The sequence below is a fragment of the Capricornis sumatraensis genome, chromosome 1 (assembly GCF_032405125.1).
Source record: "Capricornis sumatraensis isolate serow.1 chromosome 1, serow.2, whole genome shotgun sequence".
Taxonomy (NCBI): domain Eukaryota; kingdom Metazoa; phylum Chordata; class Mammalia; order Artiodactyla; family Bovidae; genus Capricornis; species Capricornis sumatraensis.
The window spans coordinates 152,725,089-152,744,241 of NC_091069.1; the positions used below are offsets into that span (position 1 = coordinate 152,725,089).

Consider the following 19,153-nt stretch of genomic DNA (forward strand, 5'->3'; position numbering starts at 1 on the left):
CTGCGTGGCGCGGATCTTCCAGCACTTCCTACTCCGCGGAACCGGGCCGACCAGTTCCCACCGCCGCCTGCTGCCTCTTGGCCCCACTTTGCGGGTCATGCCCACGCAGCGCGCCCTCTTCCCCGGCGCCGAGGCCGGGCTGGGGGTGCGCCGAAGCAGACCCGGTTCGGGCATCTTTCGGCGGGCGGCCGGGGCGGGGGTCCCAGGGCAAGGGACGAGGGCCGAAAGCCGGGAGGCCGCCCTCCGACTGGGTTTCTAGGTGAAAGGCAGGAAAACAACCGGCGGGGCGGGGCGGGGCGGGCGGGGCGAGGGCGGAGGGCACACATTGCTTCATCCTGTACATTTTACTGGAAACTGGGCGCATCCGGAGGAGGGGCCGGGAGGCGGTCCCGACGCCGCCAATGGCCCAGCAGGGCGCGGGGGAGGCCGGCGAGGCGGTGGCCCCTTCTCTCCGCCCCTGGTCTCGAACTCCGGTTAAATAGTCGGGCACTCCGGGTCCGCGCCCGTGCCCGCGCCGTCCTCCCGCCGATACCCTGAGCCCATCAGAGCTAGTGCCATAGCCACAACCGGGAGGCAGCCGCGCGCAGCGAGCCGGGGGCACAGCTGTCTGGAGTCCCCGAGCGCCGAGCCCGGGAGCATGATCGTGGACAAGCTGCTGGACGATAGCCGCGGCGGAGAGGGGCTGCTGGACGCGGCCGGCGACTGCGGCCTCATGACCAGCCCGCTCAACCTGGCCTACTTCTATGGCGCGTCGCCGCCTGCCGCCGCCCCCGGCGCCTGCGACGGGGGCTGCTCGGCGTCTGGGCCCTCGGCGCCAGGCTCGCCCGGCTCTGACTCCTCCGACTTCTCCTCCGCCTCGTCCGTGTCCTCCTGCGGGGCGGTCGAGTCCCGGCCGAGAGGCGGCGCCCGTGCTGAGCGGCTGCAAGGTACCCAGCGGCCCCAGCGGGGCGACCCCGGGGCCCCCGGACTCCCGTGGGCCCACGCTCGGGGAGGGGGGTGGTCTGGGCTGCCCAGATGTGAAGTACCTCGGCCAGATTTTAGGGGGATTCTGCGCCTGCCTTAGCGGCGGTACATAATCACACCGGTCGTCATATTAGGCCACGACTGGATGCCTTGCCCTGTGCTGGGCGTTTAGTATCACTCCATGCCCTTTGACCGTCTGTGAAATCCGGGTGCCATCGGCTGGCCTGTTAGCTGGAAACACACGGCTCTGATTGAGGGGGGGGGGGGGGGGGCGGGCGGGGATAAGTGGACCACGTTGGCCTTTCTCTTCGTTTTCTTCTTTTAAAAAACGCCTTTATTAAGCTATAATCCACACACTATGGCGAGGTTTTGGAGCCGATGTAGGTGTACCTTTTTCTCGTGGCTGTTTTAGTGAAAGGCTGCAGCGGGCGATAAGGGTTTGAGTACAAGGTTGAAGGTCATAATTTATTTCTTCCTAAGTACGTATTTGTGAAAATTTTTACGTAGAAGGACTTTATAAAGAAAAGAAACGGATATTATCAAGATGTGAGATGAAGCTGGACTGAAAACCAACGTATACCTTGAGTTTGATTTTCCGAAGTCTGCCCCGAATTTCTGCGGTCTTGTTTTTGTTTTCTGTGCTTTAGAGTGGTTGGGCTGTATGTGGCAGAGAAAGGCGTAATGTTTCCGGTCTTCCGCTGTGAATTGTTAGTTTCTTTTCTTAATGAACGGAGTTGCATAATTTGGGGGAAAACAGGATGCCACTGTGGGTAAACCAAAGAACGTCTAGATAATCTCACATTTTGGAAAATGTAATCAGCATGATTTTAAAGAACGTTCTTCCAGGTGTTCCCCACTGCTAGCCATTCCTGTTTTGGTTGCTTTTTAAAGTGTGATTTGTCATTTTCACTTAAAACAGTGATTCAAACAGTTCCACTCTATAAACGCTTTCTGTATCTTGAGTGTGCAGTAAATGCCAAAATTGTGTGTGTTTATCTAAACCATTTCCCCCCCTCCTCATTTGGCCTTCATCTGGCTGAAACTATTTTACTAGTTCTTTGGTTTACCATAGGGGATTTCTGAAACTGAATTTTTCTCCTTGTGACGTTGAATTATTAACTGCTGTCATTCCAGAGAAATGCTGTGTTAGATTCCGGCAAGATATTTCTAAATGACTTAAATGTAAAACTAGCTGTTTAATTTGCCCTATCATTGAGTTGTTTCTCTCATATGTTTGATTAGACGTACATATATATATATGTTTAAATTATGCCTTGGTTTTTGTCCTATCTTATTTTTTCCTACTCTCAATGGAATTGCTGAATTATTCATTTCCTGACTGTGTGTGTTTACTCTATATTCAACTCATCCCAAGAGGTTGTGACATGGTAGTGGTCAGAGTGGAATGCTGTACTCATGTACTACGTTTTAAAGTGTATTTTAAAGCTTAAATATGAAATGAGATTATTTCCTTTTTACTTAGAAGGCCTATGTGAGCAATTCCGTAAACAGTCGGTGAGGGGAAATCCTGTGTGTGTATGTGGAAATGTGTTTAAGCTTAGTGAATTTAAAGCAGCTTTCTCGGCATAGCTCAACTGAGGGAAATAATAAACTAAGACATCATTAATTATTAGGCTTTGGTACATTGTTTTGTGCCTTCTTCGGTGAGTGGAATTGATAAGACTTTACAGTTTCTGTGTGGACAGAAACGCTTTGGTTTGGAAAGCTAAAAATTCATCATTTAGCCATTGCTCTCCCAGGTTTTTAAAGAATCTAGAATAATTACAGATTTATGAGAGTCAGGATGTCAAAATCTGCAGTCCTCTCTCATGCTGTATTTAGGGCTGAGAGAGAACTAATTTGAGTTTATCCCTTGTTTCTGGGGCTCCCTGAAATGACTTTTTATGAGCTTTAATTCCTTAGGGTGCCTGGTGGGGAAAGGTATCAGGCAAGGTAGAATCCTTAAGTAGGGCTGGGGACTGACGTGCAAGGTCATCGGCCGGGGTGAGTTGAAGAGGCTTTGTGGTCTGCCAGTTGGGAACTTTATCACGTTAGACAGCTGTGCTTTTGAAGTTACTAATATTCATGTGTTTGAAGACACTCACTTGGGATATGTTTTTGTTTTTTGTTTTTGAACAGTTGAGCCCCATATGGGGGTTGTAAGGCAGCAGAGAGGACCCTTTCAAGGTGTTCGTGTGAAGAACTCGGTGAAGGAACTCCTACTGCACATCCGAAGTCATAAACAGAAGGCTTCCGGACAAGCTGTCGATGATTTTAAGGTGGCACCTAACTTATTTGTTTTGGGTTGGGTGGCAGGGAGGTTAGTCTGTTAGGGTTATTACTTTCATAGACCACAGAGAACAAAGGACAGAAAGCATATTTGTCCTGCTGTCTGCTAGATTCCTGTCGCTGGGCCCAGCGCTGGGCGCTTGGCAGGTGTGCAAGAGAAATTTAATGAATGAGTAAACGAAGGCAAGTTGGGGGCAAGGAAATTAATGTGGTTCAGTTAAATGGAACATTTTGATTAGAAAGGAAAAACTCAAGTTGCCTTATTAATTTTACCTTGACCCAAGTTGAACTAGGTGAAAATGCAGATGGGGGAAGTTGTAAGGTAGGATGGAAATTAACATAGAATATAAATACTGTTAGAATAGTATATCATATGTTCATGGCAAACTACAAAGAAGGGTAGAGATACCTGTTTATTGATAAATGTTAATCAGGAAACCATTTATCACACACTAAATTGGAAACTTTTTTTCCTTATAGACACAAGGTGTGAACAGAGAGCAATTCACAGGTAAGGGTTACCTCTATTTATAATATTATGGGAGCTCTAGGGTAAAATAGTGCACTGTGATTAGGCGCAAAATTTTGTGAAGTAAAATGATCACAGATTCCATTTTCCTTTCTCGGGTATAGAATTGAAGAATACAGTATCATATAGTGGGAAAAGGAAAGGCTCTGATTCATTGTCTGATGGACCAGCTTGCAAAAGATCAGCTTTGTTACATACCCAGTTTTTGGTATGTATCTCACTATTTTCCTCTGAATACCCTTTGGAAATTATTTTTAGAATAATTTTGGAAGACAATGTGCAACTTCCTTTTTCTTCCTTTCCAGACACCGCCTCAAACACCCACACCCACGGAGAGCATGGAAGATGTCCATCACAATGAATCCAAACAGGACAGCTGTGCCGATCTGCTTCAGAACATTATCAACATTAAGAATGAATGCAGCCCGGTTTCTCTGAACACTGTCCAAGTTAGCTGGATGAGCCCTGGGGAGGCCCCTCAGGGCTCCCCCCATGAGCAGTGTCAGGACCTCCACAGAGGGCAGGTCTTCTCTCCACCTCAGAAATACCAGCCCTTCCAAGTCAGCAGCTCCCCACACATGATGGATCAGGCTTCCATGTACCAGTATTCATCACAGAATCAGAGCGTGCAGCCGCCGCCACAGCACTACACCCACAGTCCAGCCCTGGAGTACAGCCCTTATTCCAGAACTTCCCAGTCCCCCAGCTATGAGCCACACTTGTTTGGTGGAGAACCACAGTTCTGCCCAGACCAGAGTTTTGCATCCCTTTTAAGTGATCCCCGGGAATCTGAGAATATTGCTGTTCCCCCTCAGACTGCTCCCAGCGTTCAGCAGCAAATTGACACCCATCTACAGAACTTCAACCTGATGCCACCAGATGCCTGTGAGGCCCTGGCAAGGCCAGATACAGGCTCTACCCCTTTAAGCACGCCGCTGCCCTTCCCGAACCTTGGCGGAAATCCAATGAACACCACACAGTTAGGGAAATCATTTTTTCAGTGGCAAGTAGAGCAGGAAGAAAACAAATTGGCAAATATCTCCCAAGACCAGTTTCTTTCAAAGGATGCAGATGGTGACACGTACGTATATCCTTTTATGTCATTAACCTAATTTGGTAAGCCATGGTTGTTGGCCACGGTGGGCACAGGGTATGCCAACTTAGATCTGACTAAGTGATTGACTAATCTAGATGACTAGTGGAGGCAGAATGATAGCTCATATTTCAAAGAAGAGTTCTGTTTTTTTCTGGGTGAACAAATTCCTGTTCCAAATTAATGAAAATGTATTTGGCCTCTTTGAATAATTGGTTTAGAAAGATTAGCACAGATTATGTCTGTAGAGCAAAATCAGTTAGATCATAGTTGGTTGGTAGTGATCAACCATGAGTTGATTTGTGGATTGATTACCGATCTGTCCTCACATCTTTGTGAACCTGGGCAAATTGTTTAATCTCTCTGTACTTTAGTTTCTGGGCATGTAAAATGGTACTATCTCCCTCATTGGGTTTTTATGAACATTAAAAACATTAGATTTAATGCAATCAACATGGTACTTGGTGTACTTCTTTCTGGTAACCTGCTTGATCTTGTAACACAGATGGGTATTGTCAGCATAGCAGAAAAGACAAATTATGCTCTGTACTGTTTCATTTTTCATACTGTTTATGGGGTTCAGGAGATAGTGAAGGATAGACAAGCCTGGCAAGCTGCTGTCTATGGGGTCACAAAGAGTCGGACACAACTTAGCAACTGAACAACAATAGCGGCAGCTGTTTGATTTGAGTATACCAGTATATCAAGAAAAGGGCTAAGGAAGAATTTTTTTTTAAGAGATGAACTTAGTGAAATCAGAAATAATTTACCTTTTTGCCTTTTCTTTCCCCCAGGTTCCTGCATATTGCTGTTGCCCAAGGGAGAAGGGCACTTTCCTATGTCCTTGCAAGAAAGATGAATGCGCTTCACATGCTAGATATTAAAGAGCACAATGGACAGGTGAGGATTTTTTATTTTAATTAATTTTTTAATTGGAGGAAAATGGCTTTCAATGTACTGAAGTCTTTACAGGAGGCTTCGGTACTTCTTGAGCCTTCCTCCCCTACCCCAGGTGAGGATCTTGACATAGGGAAATGGCAAAGGTGTGGTCAAGACGATAGCTGGTCTCATATTCGTGTGTAGATTATTTCAGAGTTCCAGACCAAAAGAGTTTGGTTAATATTAACTTTGGGATGTTGACTCTGTCACTGCCAACCTTGAAGTTATTAACGTTAACTTTGTAGTCATTTGACCAAAGACTAATGGGGTGTAATAAAGCCTCACCCTAAGCTTATTATAGTTTCCTTGTATTACAGTATCTTACAACTTATTAATAGGATTCATTTTTTCTATGTGGGTTTTTCCCCCTTCAGTCTTAGTTTAGGTTCATATTCCTTGTTATGATAGTTTTGTAGTTTCCAAAATATATATATTTTTTCCTCTGCATGTCCACAGAGTGCCTTCCAGGTGGCCGTGGCTGCCAATCAGCACCTCATCGTGCAGGATCTAGTGACCCTCGGGGCCCAGGTGAACACCACTGACTGCTGGGGAAGAACGCCCCTGCATGTGTGTGCAGAGAAGGGCCACTCCCAGGTGCTTCAGGTAAGAGGCAGCAAGCCAGGCTCCTGTTACCACAGGGCCACAGGGATAGGGCTTAGAAATTAGCAGTTGGGTGCAGGTTGCCTATTGCAATACTCTCTTCTGAGTTGATTTATTCCTTTCTTGGGACACTTGTAGATAAGTATTTGGCAGAGCTTGTCTTGTGCTGAGTAAATGTCTACTTTCAAATCCTGCAGGCAATTCAGAAGGGAGCAGCAGGGAGCAACCAGTTTGTGGACCTGGAGGCAACTAACTATGATGGTAAGCAGTGGACATGTTACTGGGTGAAAAATCATTCAGAGAGAGGGGCCCTTTAGTTCCAAGGGCATTAAGTTCAATACCAAGAAGAAAGGGAGTTAATTAAAGCTAAAATATTCTGTAGATAAAGTTAGTGCTAAGACCCAGTGGAGGAAATACTCAGATTTCCTTAGTGGTTCTTGTGGAGCCCATACATAGGTCACATAGATGCTACCCCCAAGGTCTGTAATTATAGAACAACTGAAAGAGTTGATGGGAGGCTTGATTTCTGCTTTCTTATACTTTTTTCTAGGCCTGACCCCTCTACACTGTGCAGTCTTGGCCCACAATGCTGTGGTGCACGAACTCCAGAGAAATCAACAGCCCCATTCACCTGAAGTTCAGGAGCTTTTACTGAAGAATAAAAGTCTAGTTGATACAATTAAGTGTCTGATTCAAATGGGAGCAACAGTGGAAGCTAAGGTAAATTCACAGAAGAGTTTAGACATGGAATGTGGGAGAGAAGTGGTTATAGCAGAAGAGCTTGTTCCCCAGTAGAGATTAAAACTTTCTCCTCTTTTAATTTTATCGCCCCCCCCTTTTAAAAAATTAATGGAGTGAGTAGCAATGTATGGATAGTTAAGGAACTTAGATTTTAAAAGATCACCTCATTTGCTTTCTTGATTTGTGTTTAATCTATGGCTTATTATTCCGAAGATCATTCAGCTGTGAAATGAATTAGTCTTTATTTGAAAGGAAAAGAATATGCTTGAAACTGATATTTTCATTTTGGTTTCAGTTGTCATACACAGATAATAAAGGCACTGCATTTCATAAGGGTTTCTTCATTGTTGTAGATTCTGGACTTAATCTTCTGTTTTTTTAAACTGGAGAATATTTTGTTATCTTTAAATCTGAGGTTTCTTTACTGAATATATGCTGTGTGCCAGGCACTGAGTTAGGGGCTCTATGGGAAAGATGCCTAAATCATAAGCCCCTTTGGTCCTTGGGGAGCTTACAGTCTAGTAGAAATGGTGAGAGAGATAGCTAACTGTCAGTCTACAGGATGGCCACCAAGTCTGGAAACACAGGCGGATACACAATAAATGGTTTCTTGTACTATATTACAGCCCTCAATAAAACAGTGTAGTCTATTTCTACATTTTATGGCCACCTGGTGTATAAGGGTAGATGTGATAAGAGGCATGCAGGCAAATGAAAAGGGAATTTCAAAGGAGAAATGAGATTTCATGGAGCTTGGGATGAAAGAAGGGTTTGTGAAGAAGGGGGCACTTCAAGTGAGTCTCCACGGGTGAGTCAGACATAGGCGAGGCTGGATGAGCAGCGTATGTCTAGGCCGTGGTCTCAGATGTTCACTGTCTTCTCCCTCTTGCCTTTGACAAGGATCGTAAAAGTGGCCGCACAGCCCTGCATCTGGCAGCAGAAGAAGCAAACCTGGAACTCATTCGCCTCTTTTTGGAACTGCCCAGTTGCCTGTCTTTTGTGAATGCAAAGGTACTTTTAGGAATACTCGAGAACTGCACGAGAGTTGGAATGACCTTCTTTATACCTTCTTCAAGCTTTTGAGCTGCTTTTGTGAAAGTCTCCTATCCTCACGGGTGTCATTTTCTCTTGGTCTTCAGGCGTACAATGGAAACACCGCCCTCCATGTTGCTGCCAGCCTGCAATATCGGGTGACGCAGTTGGATGCAGTCCGCCTGTTGATGAGGAAGGGAGCAGACCCAAGTACTCGGAACTTGGAGAACGAACAGCCAGTGCATTTGGTTCCTGATGGGCCTGTGGGAGAGCAGGTGAGGGCCACGGAAGGGAAAGACATACTTTTAGGCCTTGTCCTGAAGCGTAAGAGCGGTGGGCCAGCTGGCACTCTTCAGGTGGGCTCTGTCAGCTCAGATGGCCTCTGTCAGCATATGTGTCTCAGCAGTTGTCGTTGTTGCCCTTTGGAGTCAATTGTTGTGTTTCCAAAGGAGGAGTAAGACATTTAAGGCTGTATCCGTGGACCCCAAATGGTTAGAAGTCAGGCAGTCCTTCCTTTTCTTCCAAGATAACAGACTTAGGTTTGAACTAAGTCAGAATGGTTTGACATTTGGCAGTTGATGAAAGAGGAGGAAGCAAGGTTCCTGTAGACACTAAGGAAATAGAATCTAGTTTTGTGAGTAAGTGATGAACCTTCAAATAGTGTGGGTATTAGATGAGTCAGTATCTGTAGAGTGTTCAGAATACTTTCAGACACCTGAGTGCTCAGTAAACGTTAGCTGTTAACAATGATTTCTGTCTGCTAACTGATCCTAAGTAAAAAGCGGGGAAAGTTATTTATGTAACTTTGAACCTAGAAATAGTTTACACTTTTAATAGAACTATGCTTTTCTTATCATATGATTCTATATTACATTTGGAGATTGAACAGTTTGATACGTTTAAACTTTTCCTGATAATAAGAGCTGACTCTTTAAGAACTTAAACGATTTTTGATGAAACTTTTTCCCTGGAGGAAATGAGGTGATTGTGGCTATAGGTCATTATATACTGTAATAATCACAAAATAAAATATATGGAATGCAGTTTAGCCTTTTCTTTGATTTACAGCCCTCATTGTGGCCACAATGTTATAGTAACTCATATTTGTAGATTTCTTGATAGCTGAAAACAAATCTCTTGATAACTTGTAGAGGTATATTATACCACTTAATAGTTAGGAAAACTTCTCAGGATGAAGGTTAAACTGGAAAGACTGAGATTCAGAGTGGTTCCAGGCACAGGAACCATCGTTAAATAGTAAATGACAGAGTCATTTCTTCTGCTTCACTGTTTGTGGTGTGCATTCATAGAGTGAGGTTCTCAGGGAGTATCGAGCACAGAGAGTTGCTTAACTCTTTGCTAAATAAGTGTTCTCAGATTATTCTTATTTCTGCTTTTGTATTTTTGTTTCTCTCTGTTTGGAAGGAGGATCTTTTCCTTTGCTTTTATTGTCAGACTATAGTCACTGTGTCTCCTTTTGGTAGCTATCAATTACATCCCTGACTCCAATCTTCTTTCTTTTAGCTTGTTGCTTCTAATCTGCTGTGGGCTGAGAGACATGATAAAATTTGTCAGGCTGGGATATAAAATCAATGACCCAGCTCTCAGTGAGCCTGGGGGCTTTCCTGTGATCCATACAGTCATGCACAATGCTTTCATTCTTGGATATCTTGATAGCTATCTTGACTCGAAGGGCATTATAATTTACTTATATCTATAAGAAAGACTGGGTTCTTAGTTGAGGCTGACATCAAGGTAGGTGAGATATGTATAATCATGATTACTGCCTTGTTTTACATGTTCTCACAAATAACAAGATTAGGAAAGGAATATAGGTCTTGGTTAAACAGTTGGAGATGTTCAGCTTCAGATAATTTTTTTCATGGAGATGCTTTACTTTCTTGTACTCAAAGATCACTATAGGAGAGCTGTAGTAAACCTTAAAAGAAGTTGTAGTTTTTTTTTTTCAAGTCCCCTTAAAATCTTGACACATACTGTTGTGTATTTCTTCACACACTTATTTATAAGTAGGCAGGAATTACGTATAGAAGAAAGAAACTCTGAAGAGGTGGTACTTTGATTGTAAAAAAGAAACCTCACAAATCCTGTTGGTTTCCTTTCCAGATCCGACGTATCCTGAAGGGAAAGTCCATTCAGCAGAGAGCTCCACCGTATTAGCTCCATGGGTTTGGAGCCTGGTCGGCAATACTCACTGTCAGTTAGGCAGTCCTATTGTATCTGTACATAGACCATTTGCTTTGTATTGGCAAATGTAAGTTGTTTCTATGAAACAAACATATTTAGTTCACTATTATATAGTGGGTTATGTTAAAAGAAAAGGAGAAAAATACCTAATTCCTCTTGGCAGATTTTAATATTTCATGCCCAGGTATCTGGGATCTAGACATCTGAATTTAATCTGAGTGGTAAAATCGACTTCAATTAACAGTAGCTTTTTGGCTTTGATTTGTGGTATCAGGTACTGCTCATGTAGCTATTGCCAGTTTAAAAGGAGGTGAATCATTAACTGTTATTTGAAGAAAAAATGAAAGCATTTGAAAGTTAAAAAATAAATCTGGACATAGCCTTGAGGCTTCATTTGGCCTGATACATACAGTAGCTGATAGTTAGCAGTGCTGGAAAGTCTCTGTAGTAACTGGACTGAATGAAAGGTACCATGGTTAAAGTTTGATCTTTGCAAACTGTATATAATTGTTATTTTTGTCTTTTAAAATATTTTTACATATATGGTCATTAACATGACCACATTTGAAATGTATAGATCAATAAAATAGAAAAGAACAAGTGGATTTTCACTGTTGTTAAAAATTATATGCCTTCAAAGGAACTGTGTAAGCACCACCTCTGTAGATGAAACAGATGGAGAGCTGTTCCCTTAGTGGCTGGCAGAGCTCTGACTTGTAAATACGCTTTCAGATCAGATATATTATTTGTAGGGAATTGCATACTATTAAAGAGGACACCTCTTTAAGACGCACTTTCTAGAATTTTGATTTCCTGCTCTGTTGGAATTTTTATTTTGACTTTATAAGAGAAACAGAAAGTCAATATTGAAACATGTTTTACTGGTTTTCTGTTGTCAGATAATGATAATGCACCAAGATGTTCTATATTACCATTCAGAAAAAACATGTTTTTTAGTAACTTTAATTATATTAATATTATTTTGCTTATCTCTTGCATACTCTGAGGAACATATTTGACTTTGATTGCACATCAATTCTTTGTAATAAATTTGATTTATGAAAAACCTCTATCTTCTTTTCTTTTAAATGAGAAGTGTCATAAGCAATTGACTGACTAATCATCTTTGTAGTTAAGTACTTAAATCTTTTAAAAATAGATAACCTTTGGATCGATCACATTGTTTGACCCAGTATGTCTTGTGGACAAAAGTTAGTTACGGTTATTTGGTATCTAAAAGTATGGCTGTTATGTGAATCTGTCCATTCACAATGGAAAAACTCATGCATTGCTTTAAATAAACATTAATTGAATAATACTGTTCTTAAGGATGTGAAGTTTCTTTTCCTCGACCTTATATATATTTCTCAAGGTTGAAAAGATCTGTTAATCACGAATCTAAAACCTTTAAATTAGCCTATATATATTAATTTGGGTTTTTTTTCAGAGGGTGTTTCCTTGTTATAGGATCTGTAACATGAAAAAGCTCTTTGTTAAGTTCATTAGTAGAGATTTACTAGGTTCTGAAAAATCATGGATGTTTACTAGATTCTACTGATCATTTAGACGTTTACGTGCTAAAAAATATGTCTTTATGACTGTTTTTAATACTTTATTTTGTGGGAACATAGGAAAAACGATTTGGAGATTACCAGGATCATTCTGAGCGATGTAAACATGGGGACAGTAGTAAATGGGATCCCTCCCTTTTCCAACATGTCATTTTGATACGTGAGAACAAACACATCAGTGACTGTCAATATCAGTCAATCACTGCACATACATTCTAGATCTAGTAACCTTTGAGAATATGATGTGCATATACACACTGATTATCTGAAACAGCACTTAGCAAGCATGTGATTGTGTATCTGCGTGCAAAGCTGTCTGATAGATAATAAGAGGTATTCAAAGACATTTCTTAATTAAGATACATATGTAGGAGACATGGCGTGTACTTGATTAGCAAAAAGAGGAAGGAATATAAAGATTACAAAGAAAAACTTTATATCTGAATGGGGAGAACTAGGGAGACTTCAAGGTAGAACATTTGAGCTGTATTTTCAGAAGAGCTGAATTTGAATGTTCATGCAAGTGAAAAGGGAGGAGAATGAAACAAAACTACATGAACCAAGGCAGTCATGTTTAGGGGAACCACAAGTGAGTGATTCAGTGTGGCTTGACTAGCCAAGCTATTTGGATGGCCAATAAGTTTCATCTTGTGTTCTACCTCTAACTGGTAATATGAATAGCATATTGAGAAAGATCTCCAGGCAGTCTAGGGGCTTTGGCAGGAGAGGGTGCTGTAGTTGATTATCGAATATCGGCTGTATGGGTGTAGAGGGTGGTTCTTGATGGAATGTTCCTTAAAGAGTGACCCCCATGGAAGCCAAGACTACGGGCTCATTGCTGCAACCTCAGTGCCTCGCAAAGTGCCTGGCATAGAGTAGGAACTTACACTGGTTAAATGAGTGAATGAAGGTATGTCAATCCTGCTTGGGATCATGGGTTTTGGGAGGAACTGGTGTTGCAAGCCAGACATAAAGTACTAACATAAAATACTAATGAGTTAATGACTATCACAGTTCCAACTTAACTCAGCCATATAATATAACAATGATATCAATAAGTTAATGAAAAATGACATAGCTGGCACTCTTTAAAAAAAAAAAAATCAGGCAGTCCTGTGCAAAGAATTAATTCTAATACTCTAGTTTGGTGTTTCACTAAGGAGTTCCCTGAAGTATCAAAGGCCAAATCTTCCAGCTCTATTTGTTAATCAAATCAGTCACATTTAATATCCTTTCTATATTTTTACTTAATCAGGAGTGGAGAATTTTCTCAAATTCCTCTAACCTTTAGTAAATGTCAACTTCTTGAACTCAGTACCACTGACTCATTTTCTGATAACATCAGCTCTGTATTGAACATGACTCCAGGGTGAAACCAACTTCAGTGACTAAGTTCTTGTTGGTCTCCCTGAGATATGGCCCAAGTACAAGGTTTTTATACATTAGTTACAACCAGATGCCTGGGTTTTTGGTTTTTCTGCTGGTGCCCAGGATTTGTCCTTGACAGGAGGGGAGTGACCATCTTACTCCTTATCAGAGGCTCCACACCTAGCACAACATCTTACACATCGGACACATTCAGTTAATACTTAAATCGAATTTAATTTCATGGCTTCCTTTTTAGTTTACATTTTCTCTATATTTTATACCTCAGTGTATAGACATTGTTTCATATGGAATTTATGATTTAATTCTGAAAGATGTTTTTCTTCAGCTGTGCACCAAGTCTGGTTTAGCTTTATCTTCTCAGTCCCCTCATTCCACTTTTGGTGTCTGTGTAGACTCAGAAACATCGCATGGATGACACATTTCCAGGTGGACTAAGCGGAGATCGTTCTCAAGGTGTGCCTAGCTTTCTTATATGTGTCCTTTGTCCTCCAGTCCCTTGTCCCCTGGTCCCTCCATCACACTATTCTCCTTGTCTATAAGCCCAAGAAGATTTGGGGATAAGCGTACCAGACAGCTAGTCCAGCTGCTCAGTACCCTAGGTTCAGGGTTTCAGTCTTTTTGTTTTTAAACTTTTAGTTTTGTATTGGGGTATAGCTGGTTAACAAACAACGTTGTGATAGTTTCAGGGGAACAGCAAAAGGACTGAGCAGTATATGTATATATGTATCCACTCTCCCTCAAACTCCCCTCCCATCCAGGCTGCCACATAACACTGAGCAGAATTCCCTGTGCTTTGTAGTAAGTCCTTGTTGGTTATCCATTTAAAATATAGCAGTATTTACATGTCCATCCCAAACTCCCTATCCTGTACCCGCATCCTTCCCCCTAGCAACCATAAGTTTGTTTTCTGTGAGTCTCTGTTTTGTAAGTAATTTCATTTGTATCATTTCTTTTTAGATTCCATAAGTAAGGGATGCATACAATATTTCTCCTCTGACTTACTTCACTCAGTATGACTATCTCTAGGTCCGTCCAAGTTGCTGCAAATGGCATTATTTCATTCTTTTTAATGGATGAGTGATAATCCATTGTGTGTGCCAATGCAGGATATGCAAGAAACGTGGGTTTGATCCCTGCATCAGTGAGATCCCCTGGAGAAGGAAATGGCAACTCGCTCCAGTATTCTTGCCTGGAAAATTCCAGAGAATCCTGGCAAGTTACAGTCCATGGGTTTGCAAAGAGTCAGACATGACTGAGTACACACACAGTATTCCATTGTATATATGTACTGCATTTTCTTTATCCATTTCTCTGTCGATGGGCATTTAGGTTGTCAAGCTTTCAGTCTTTGCCACCAAAGACATCGGCATCTTTTATGAAGCTTGTTAATCATGCAAATACCTTAGCCCCACTCCAGACACCCTTGAACAGAATCTCCAGGGCTTTTAAGGCTTCCAGCAGGTACAAGTGAAGATGATTCTAGTGCGCAGTTTAGTCTAAATTACTTAGGAACTGCAGATTTTGGAGAGTAGCTGTGACTGGGCGGCGGCTCTATGGTGGTAACAGAATGGGTTGCTGAAATGCCTATGGGGATGAGGTGGCAGACTGATGAATGCTTGCTATGTGCCAGACATGTTGGATCCTGTGCTATAGAAACTAGCTTTGAAGGAGAGATCGGGAGTCAGCTAAACTGGTTTTTTTTTTTTTTGCTCTCAGAAAACACTTTTCTAAGGTCATCTAGCTTTTAATTCTTAGGTATATTAGTTTCCTAGGACTGTGTAACAAATTACCAACTTGGTGACTTAAGCCACCAGAACAGAGAAATTGATTCTCTTACAATTCTGGAGGCCAGGCATCTGAAATCAAGGTTTCTCAGAACCATGCTCTTTCCAAAGGCTACAGGAAGAGTCCTTCTTCACCTCTTTCAGTTCTGGCAGCCCCGTATGTTCCTTGGCGTGTGTCAGTATAACTCCAATCCCTGCCTCTGTCTTCACATGGACTTCTCCCCTCCCTGTGTTCTCCACTGGGTGTCTCTTATAAGGACACTTGTCATTGGATTTAAGGCCCAGATAGATAATCCAAGATGACCTCATTTTGAGATTCTTTAATTACATGTGCTGAGACTTTTTCCAGTTGAGATCATAGTCATAGGTTCTGAGGTTTATGATGTTTATATTTTTTGGGGGGTGGAGCACTACATTTAACCTATTGAAAGAAGCTGTATATTCTTTTCTGTTACTATTATTTCTCTCAAAGTGATTAAGATGAATACCTCTTTTTGAGCAATCCTGTAGTTTGTCTTCAGAATCTACGAGGATCTCTTCCACATAATTATTGATTTAATGGATGATACATCATCTCCATTTTATTTATTACCTATAATGCCTGGCATTGACCAGGAACCTCATTAACCATTAATAAACTTTAATAGAAACCATAAGATAATTATTGAGATAAAATTCTAAAAATTATTGTAATGATTTAAAGAACTTTCATTGTTTGAAACTTACAACAAATCTCTGACAATCAGTCATTCTACCCTCTGGCACATGTATGAATAAACCTGCTACTCTCCACCTTGGATAACACTACCTAGAGTTGCCCATGTGAGAAGCAACATGATCACAAATTAAATGCCTGTATTTTAGACCAACTGACCTCATAATGATAATACCAGAGTAGGCACTCATTGGAAACTGCAGACTTGAAAGTGAAGACTCAACTCAAGGAAAGGCATGGTTTCAGAAAATAAATGTCCACCTATTTTGCCAAGTTCCACTAAAATGTACTTTTTTAGGCCTAAATATAATTTTTTTAAAGTGAAAAGTATTCTGCCGCTTAATCTGAATAATGATTTCAGTAGTTCTATGGACTTGGTAATTAGATCCAGCATGCATTTCTTGTTGGAACAGCTTAGTATCTTTGGGCTTGACAATAGGGACAAATTTCAGATTGTGAAATACTACTAGATTCCTTAGCTTAATTGATTTGGGGCTTAAGTTTGAAATTGCTGTTTATTTTCTTAATTCATGGTATCTTAATTCACGTGGCCTTCTCTCTGTGTGTGCAGCCAGTATCTCTTCTCAGGCAGGATTTTAGTTTTAAGTACATGCAAGAAAGTGTGGAATCCCTCTTGACTGGCTCTCCTGAAGGCCTCAGGTACCTCACTGCCCTGAAAGTCAACTGCTCCTCTCTCTGCACTTATGTTTCTTCAGTTTAGGCCATTATCTCAGTGGGAGCCTGCCCACTGAGATCCGTCTTTTCGGGTTGGCTCCAAATGTTTTTTATGTTGGATATCATTGTCATTCATTTTTTAAAAAGTCTGTCTCTCCTCCACTATTCCCAAGAAGTGTTCCTTCCAGAGTTACTTTAAAATTATCCAAAAATTATCCTTTTTAAAAGGCTCTTACATGTATGGAAGTGAGAATTATTAATCTTAAGGACAGCAATTTTGTCTGGTGTAACTTCTTATGTCTATCTGAAGAAAATTTTAAATATATCACTTGGGAAAACAAGCAAGCATTTGAACCTTTTGGGTTCTATGCAAATCTTTCCAGACTCCTGGAAAACTTTTTAAAAAGGTAAATTTCTGGACTCAACTTGTAGAGAGTTGAAAAATAGTATACTATATTACTTTAAGAATAAAAATAAATGAATGAGACTCATCTAGGTTCTCACAAAATGATTTTTTTTATAGAGCAAATAGGGCTACATTAGAGAGGTAGATTTTTCCAAACAGGCCCTCTAAATTTGGTGAAAATATGTCCAGTTTTTTCATGTGGTGCAGAAGACAGAGAAAGAGATCTATAGACAAAAATTTAACTTACATTGTTTATTCATTTCCATACATACTCCAATCATACAGGCCAGTGAAGTACATTGTTAAAAGCTCAGGAATTTATAGGCAGTTAACAGGTTCTCTATTATGCCATTATTCTATTTCCAAAGCTATAGAATGAGTCAGTTTTGTTTCTTCCCGCAATTATTATATCAAATCTGTTATCAAGGTCAAATATACATTGAATTAGTCAATTTTTTTCTATCTTTCCTGCCACCACCCATGTTTAGGTTTTCCCAGATTACTACAATAGACTTAAAAAAATTTTTACTATGAAAAATTCAAATATACTCAAAAGTAGAGAGAATATTATATTGAACACTCATATCTGGCATAAAGCTTCATCAATTGTAAATATTTTGCCATTCTTCCCCCTTATTTTTTTCTGGAGTATGTTAAAGCCTACTATACTCGTCATAGAAAGTCAGTGTGTATCTCTAATAGATCAGCAATTTTTGTCCCTGATAGCTTTGTAATCATCTCTTTCTCTGATCTCATTTTTCTCACCAATCCCCAAATTTCCAACCATTTAGCATACTCTTACAGAAACTTAAAAAATTTTCAAAGGCTCAGTGTTGCTCACTAAATCAAGTACAAACTCTTGTCCTGGTTCACAAAGCCATCTTACTTTAACTTCCCTCAACCGTTTAACCTTATCTTCTGTTATTCTCCAAAAGCTGTCAGGTGGGTCTCCTTGCTGCTTATCAGAGGCTTTGTTTATTCCTGTCCGTAGTCATGCTCTTGCCTACCCAAATTCTGTGGATCCTTGAAAGCTCTGCTTGACTGCCACTTCCTTTATGAAACTTTCCCCAGGTCATACTGACTTCTCTCATGTCTGAACTCTGGAATTTAAACTGAGTTCCTATAACCTTAAATCTGATATTTTTAATGTTATCCCAGTCTTAATAATTGTAACCTGGAAAGTGGATTCTGAATCACTGACTAGCAGCATTTGTTTTTAAAAACATCTTGAAAATGTTTGAGTGAATGCTATCATTAGGGATACAGTGAAGATAAGCAATGCTGGACAAATGGAGTGTCAGTACGGCAGACAGAATTCTAGATGCCCATGACCTCGACCCCCGGTGTTACTCCTGTGAGTATATTATGTCAGACGGCAAGAGTAACTTTTCAGTTGTAATTAAGGTTAACCTTAAACTAGGGAGACTGTTCAGGTGCACCTGAACACTTTAAAAGCATAGAGTTTTCTTTGGCTGGTCACCGAAGAGGGAGTCAGAGAGAGTCTAAGTCTAAGAAGGGTTCAACCCACAGTTATTGACTTTGAAGACAGAGGAAGGTGCCCACAAGCTAAGAAATTCAGGTAGTTTCTAGAAATCCAGAAAGAAAACGGGATCTCAGTTCACATGCCCAAGGACATGGATTTTGCCAACAACCTTTAGCTTGGAAGCAGATTCTTCCTCAGAGCCTTCAGATAAGAACTCATCCCAGTTGACTATTTTGTCCTTGTGAAGCTCCTTACAGAAAATACAGCCAAGCCCACCCAGACTGTTGACCTGTGGAACTGTGAGCTTGTAGTGAACTTTTACACATTTCCTGCTGTTCTTCCTTTTTTTTGTTGTTTCAGTTTTATTGGGGGTATAATTGGCATACAGAACTATATAAGTTTAAAGTGTACAGAATAATGACTAGACATATGCAAGTTGCGAAATGACTGTCACAGTAGGTTTATTTATCATCCATCACCTCATATGGTTATAAAGTTTTTGGTTTCCCTTGAGATAAGAACTTTTGGGATGTATGCTCTTAGCAACTTTCAAGTATACAGTACTGTGAACTACAGCCATCATGTTGTACATTATATCCTTGCTACTTATTTATATTTTAGCTGAAAGTTTGTAACTTTGACCGCATTCACCCAATTCTCCTACCTCCCACTTCTTGCTTCTGGTAACCACATATCTGTTCTCTTTTTATATGAGTTTTTTTTTTTATATTCCACATGT

The 19,153-nt window shown here is 41.0% G+C and overlaps 1 protein-coding gene across 1 annotated transcript; it reads left to right on the forward strand.

Moving 5' to 3' along the window:
• Positions 1–637: 637 nt before the first annotated feature.
• On the forward strand, positions 638–11,657 carry NFKBIZ (NFKB inhibitor zeta). Its single transcript, XM_068987136.1, has 12 exons — positions 638–926; positions 3,103–3,242; positions 3,733–3,763; positions 3,886–3,989; positions 4,087–4,862; positions 5,669–5,774; positions 6,270–6,416; positions 6,611–6,674; positions 6,964–7,133; positions 8,055–8,165; positions 8,294–8,461; positions 10,311–11,657. The coding sequence occupies exons 1-12, from the start codon at positions 638–640 to the stop codon at positions 10,362–10,364; spliced, it is 2,160 nt and encodes a 719-aa protein (XP_068843237.1). The 3' UTR covers positions 10,365–11,657.
• The last annotated feature ends 7,496 nt before the right edge of the window (positions 11,658–19,153 follow it).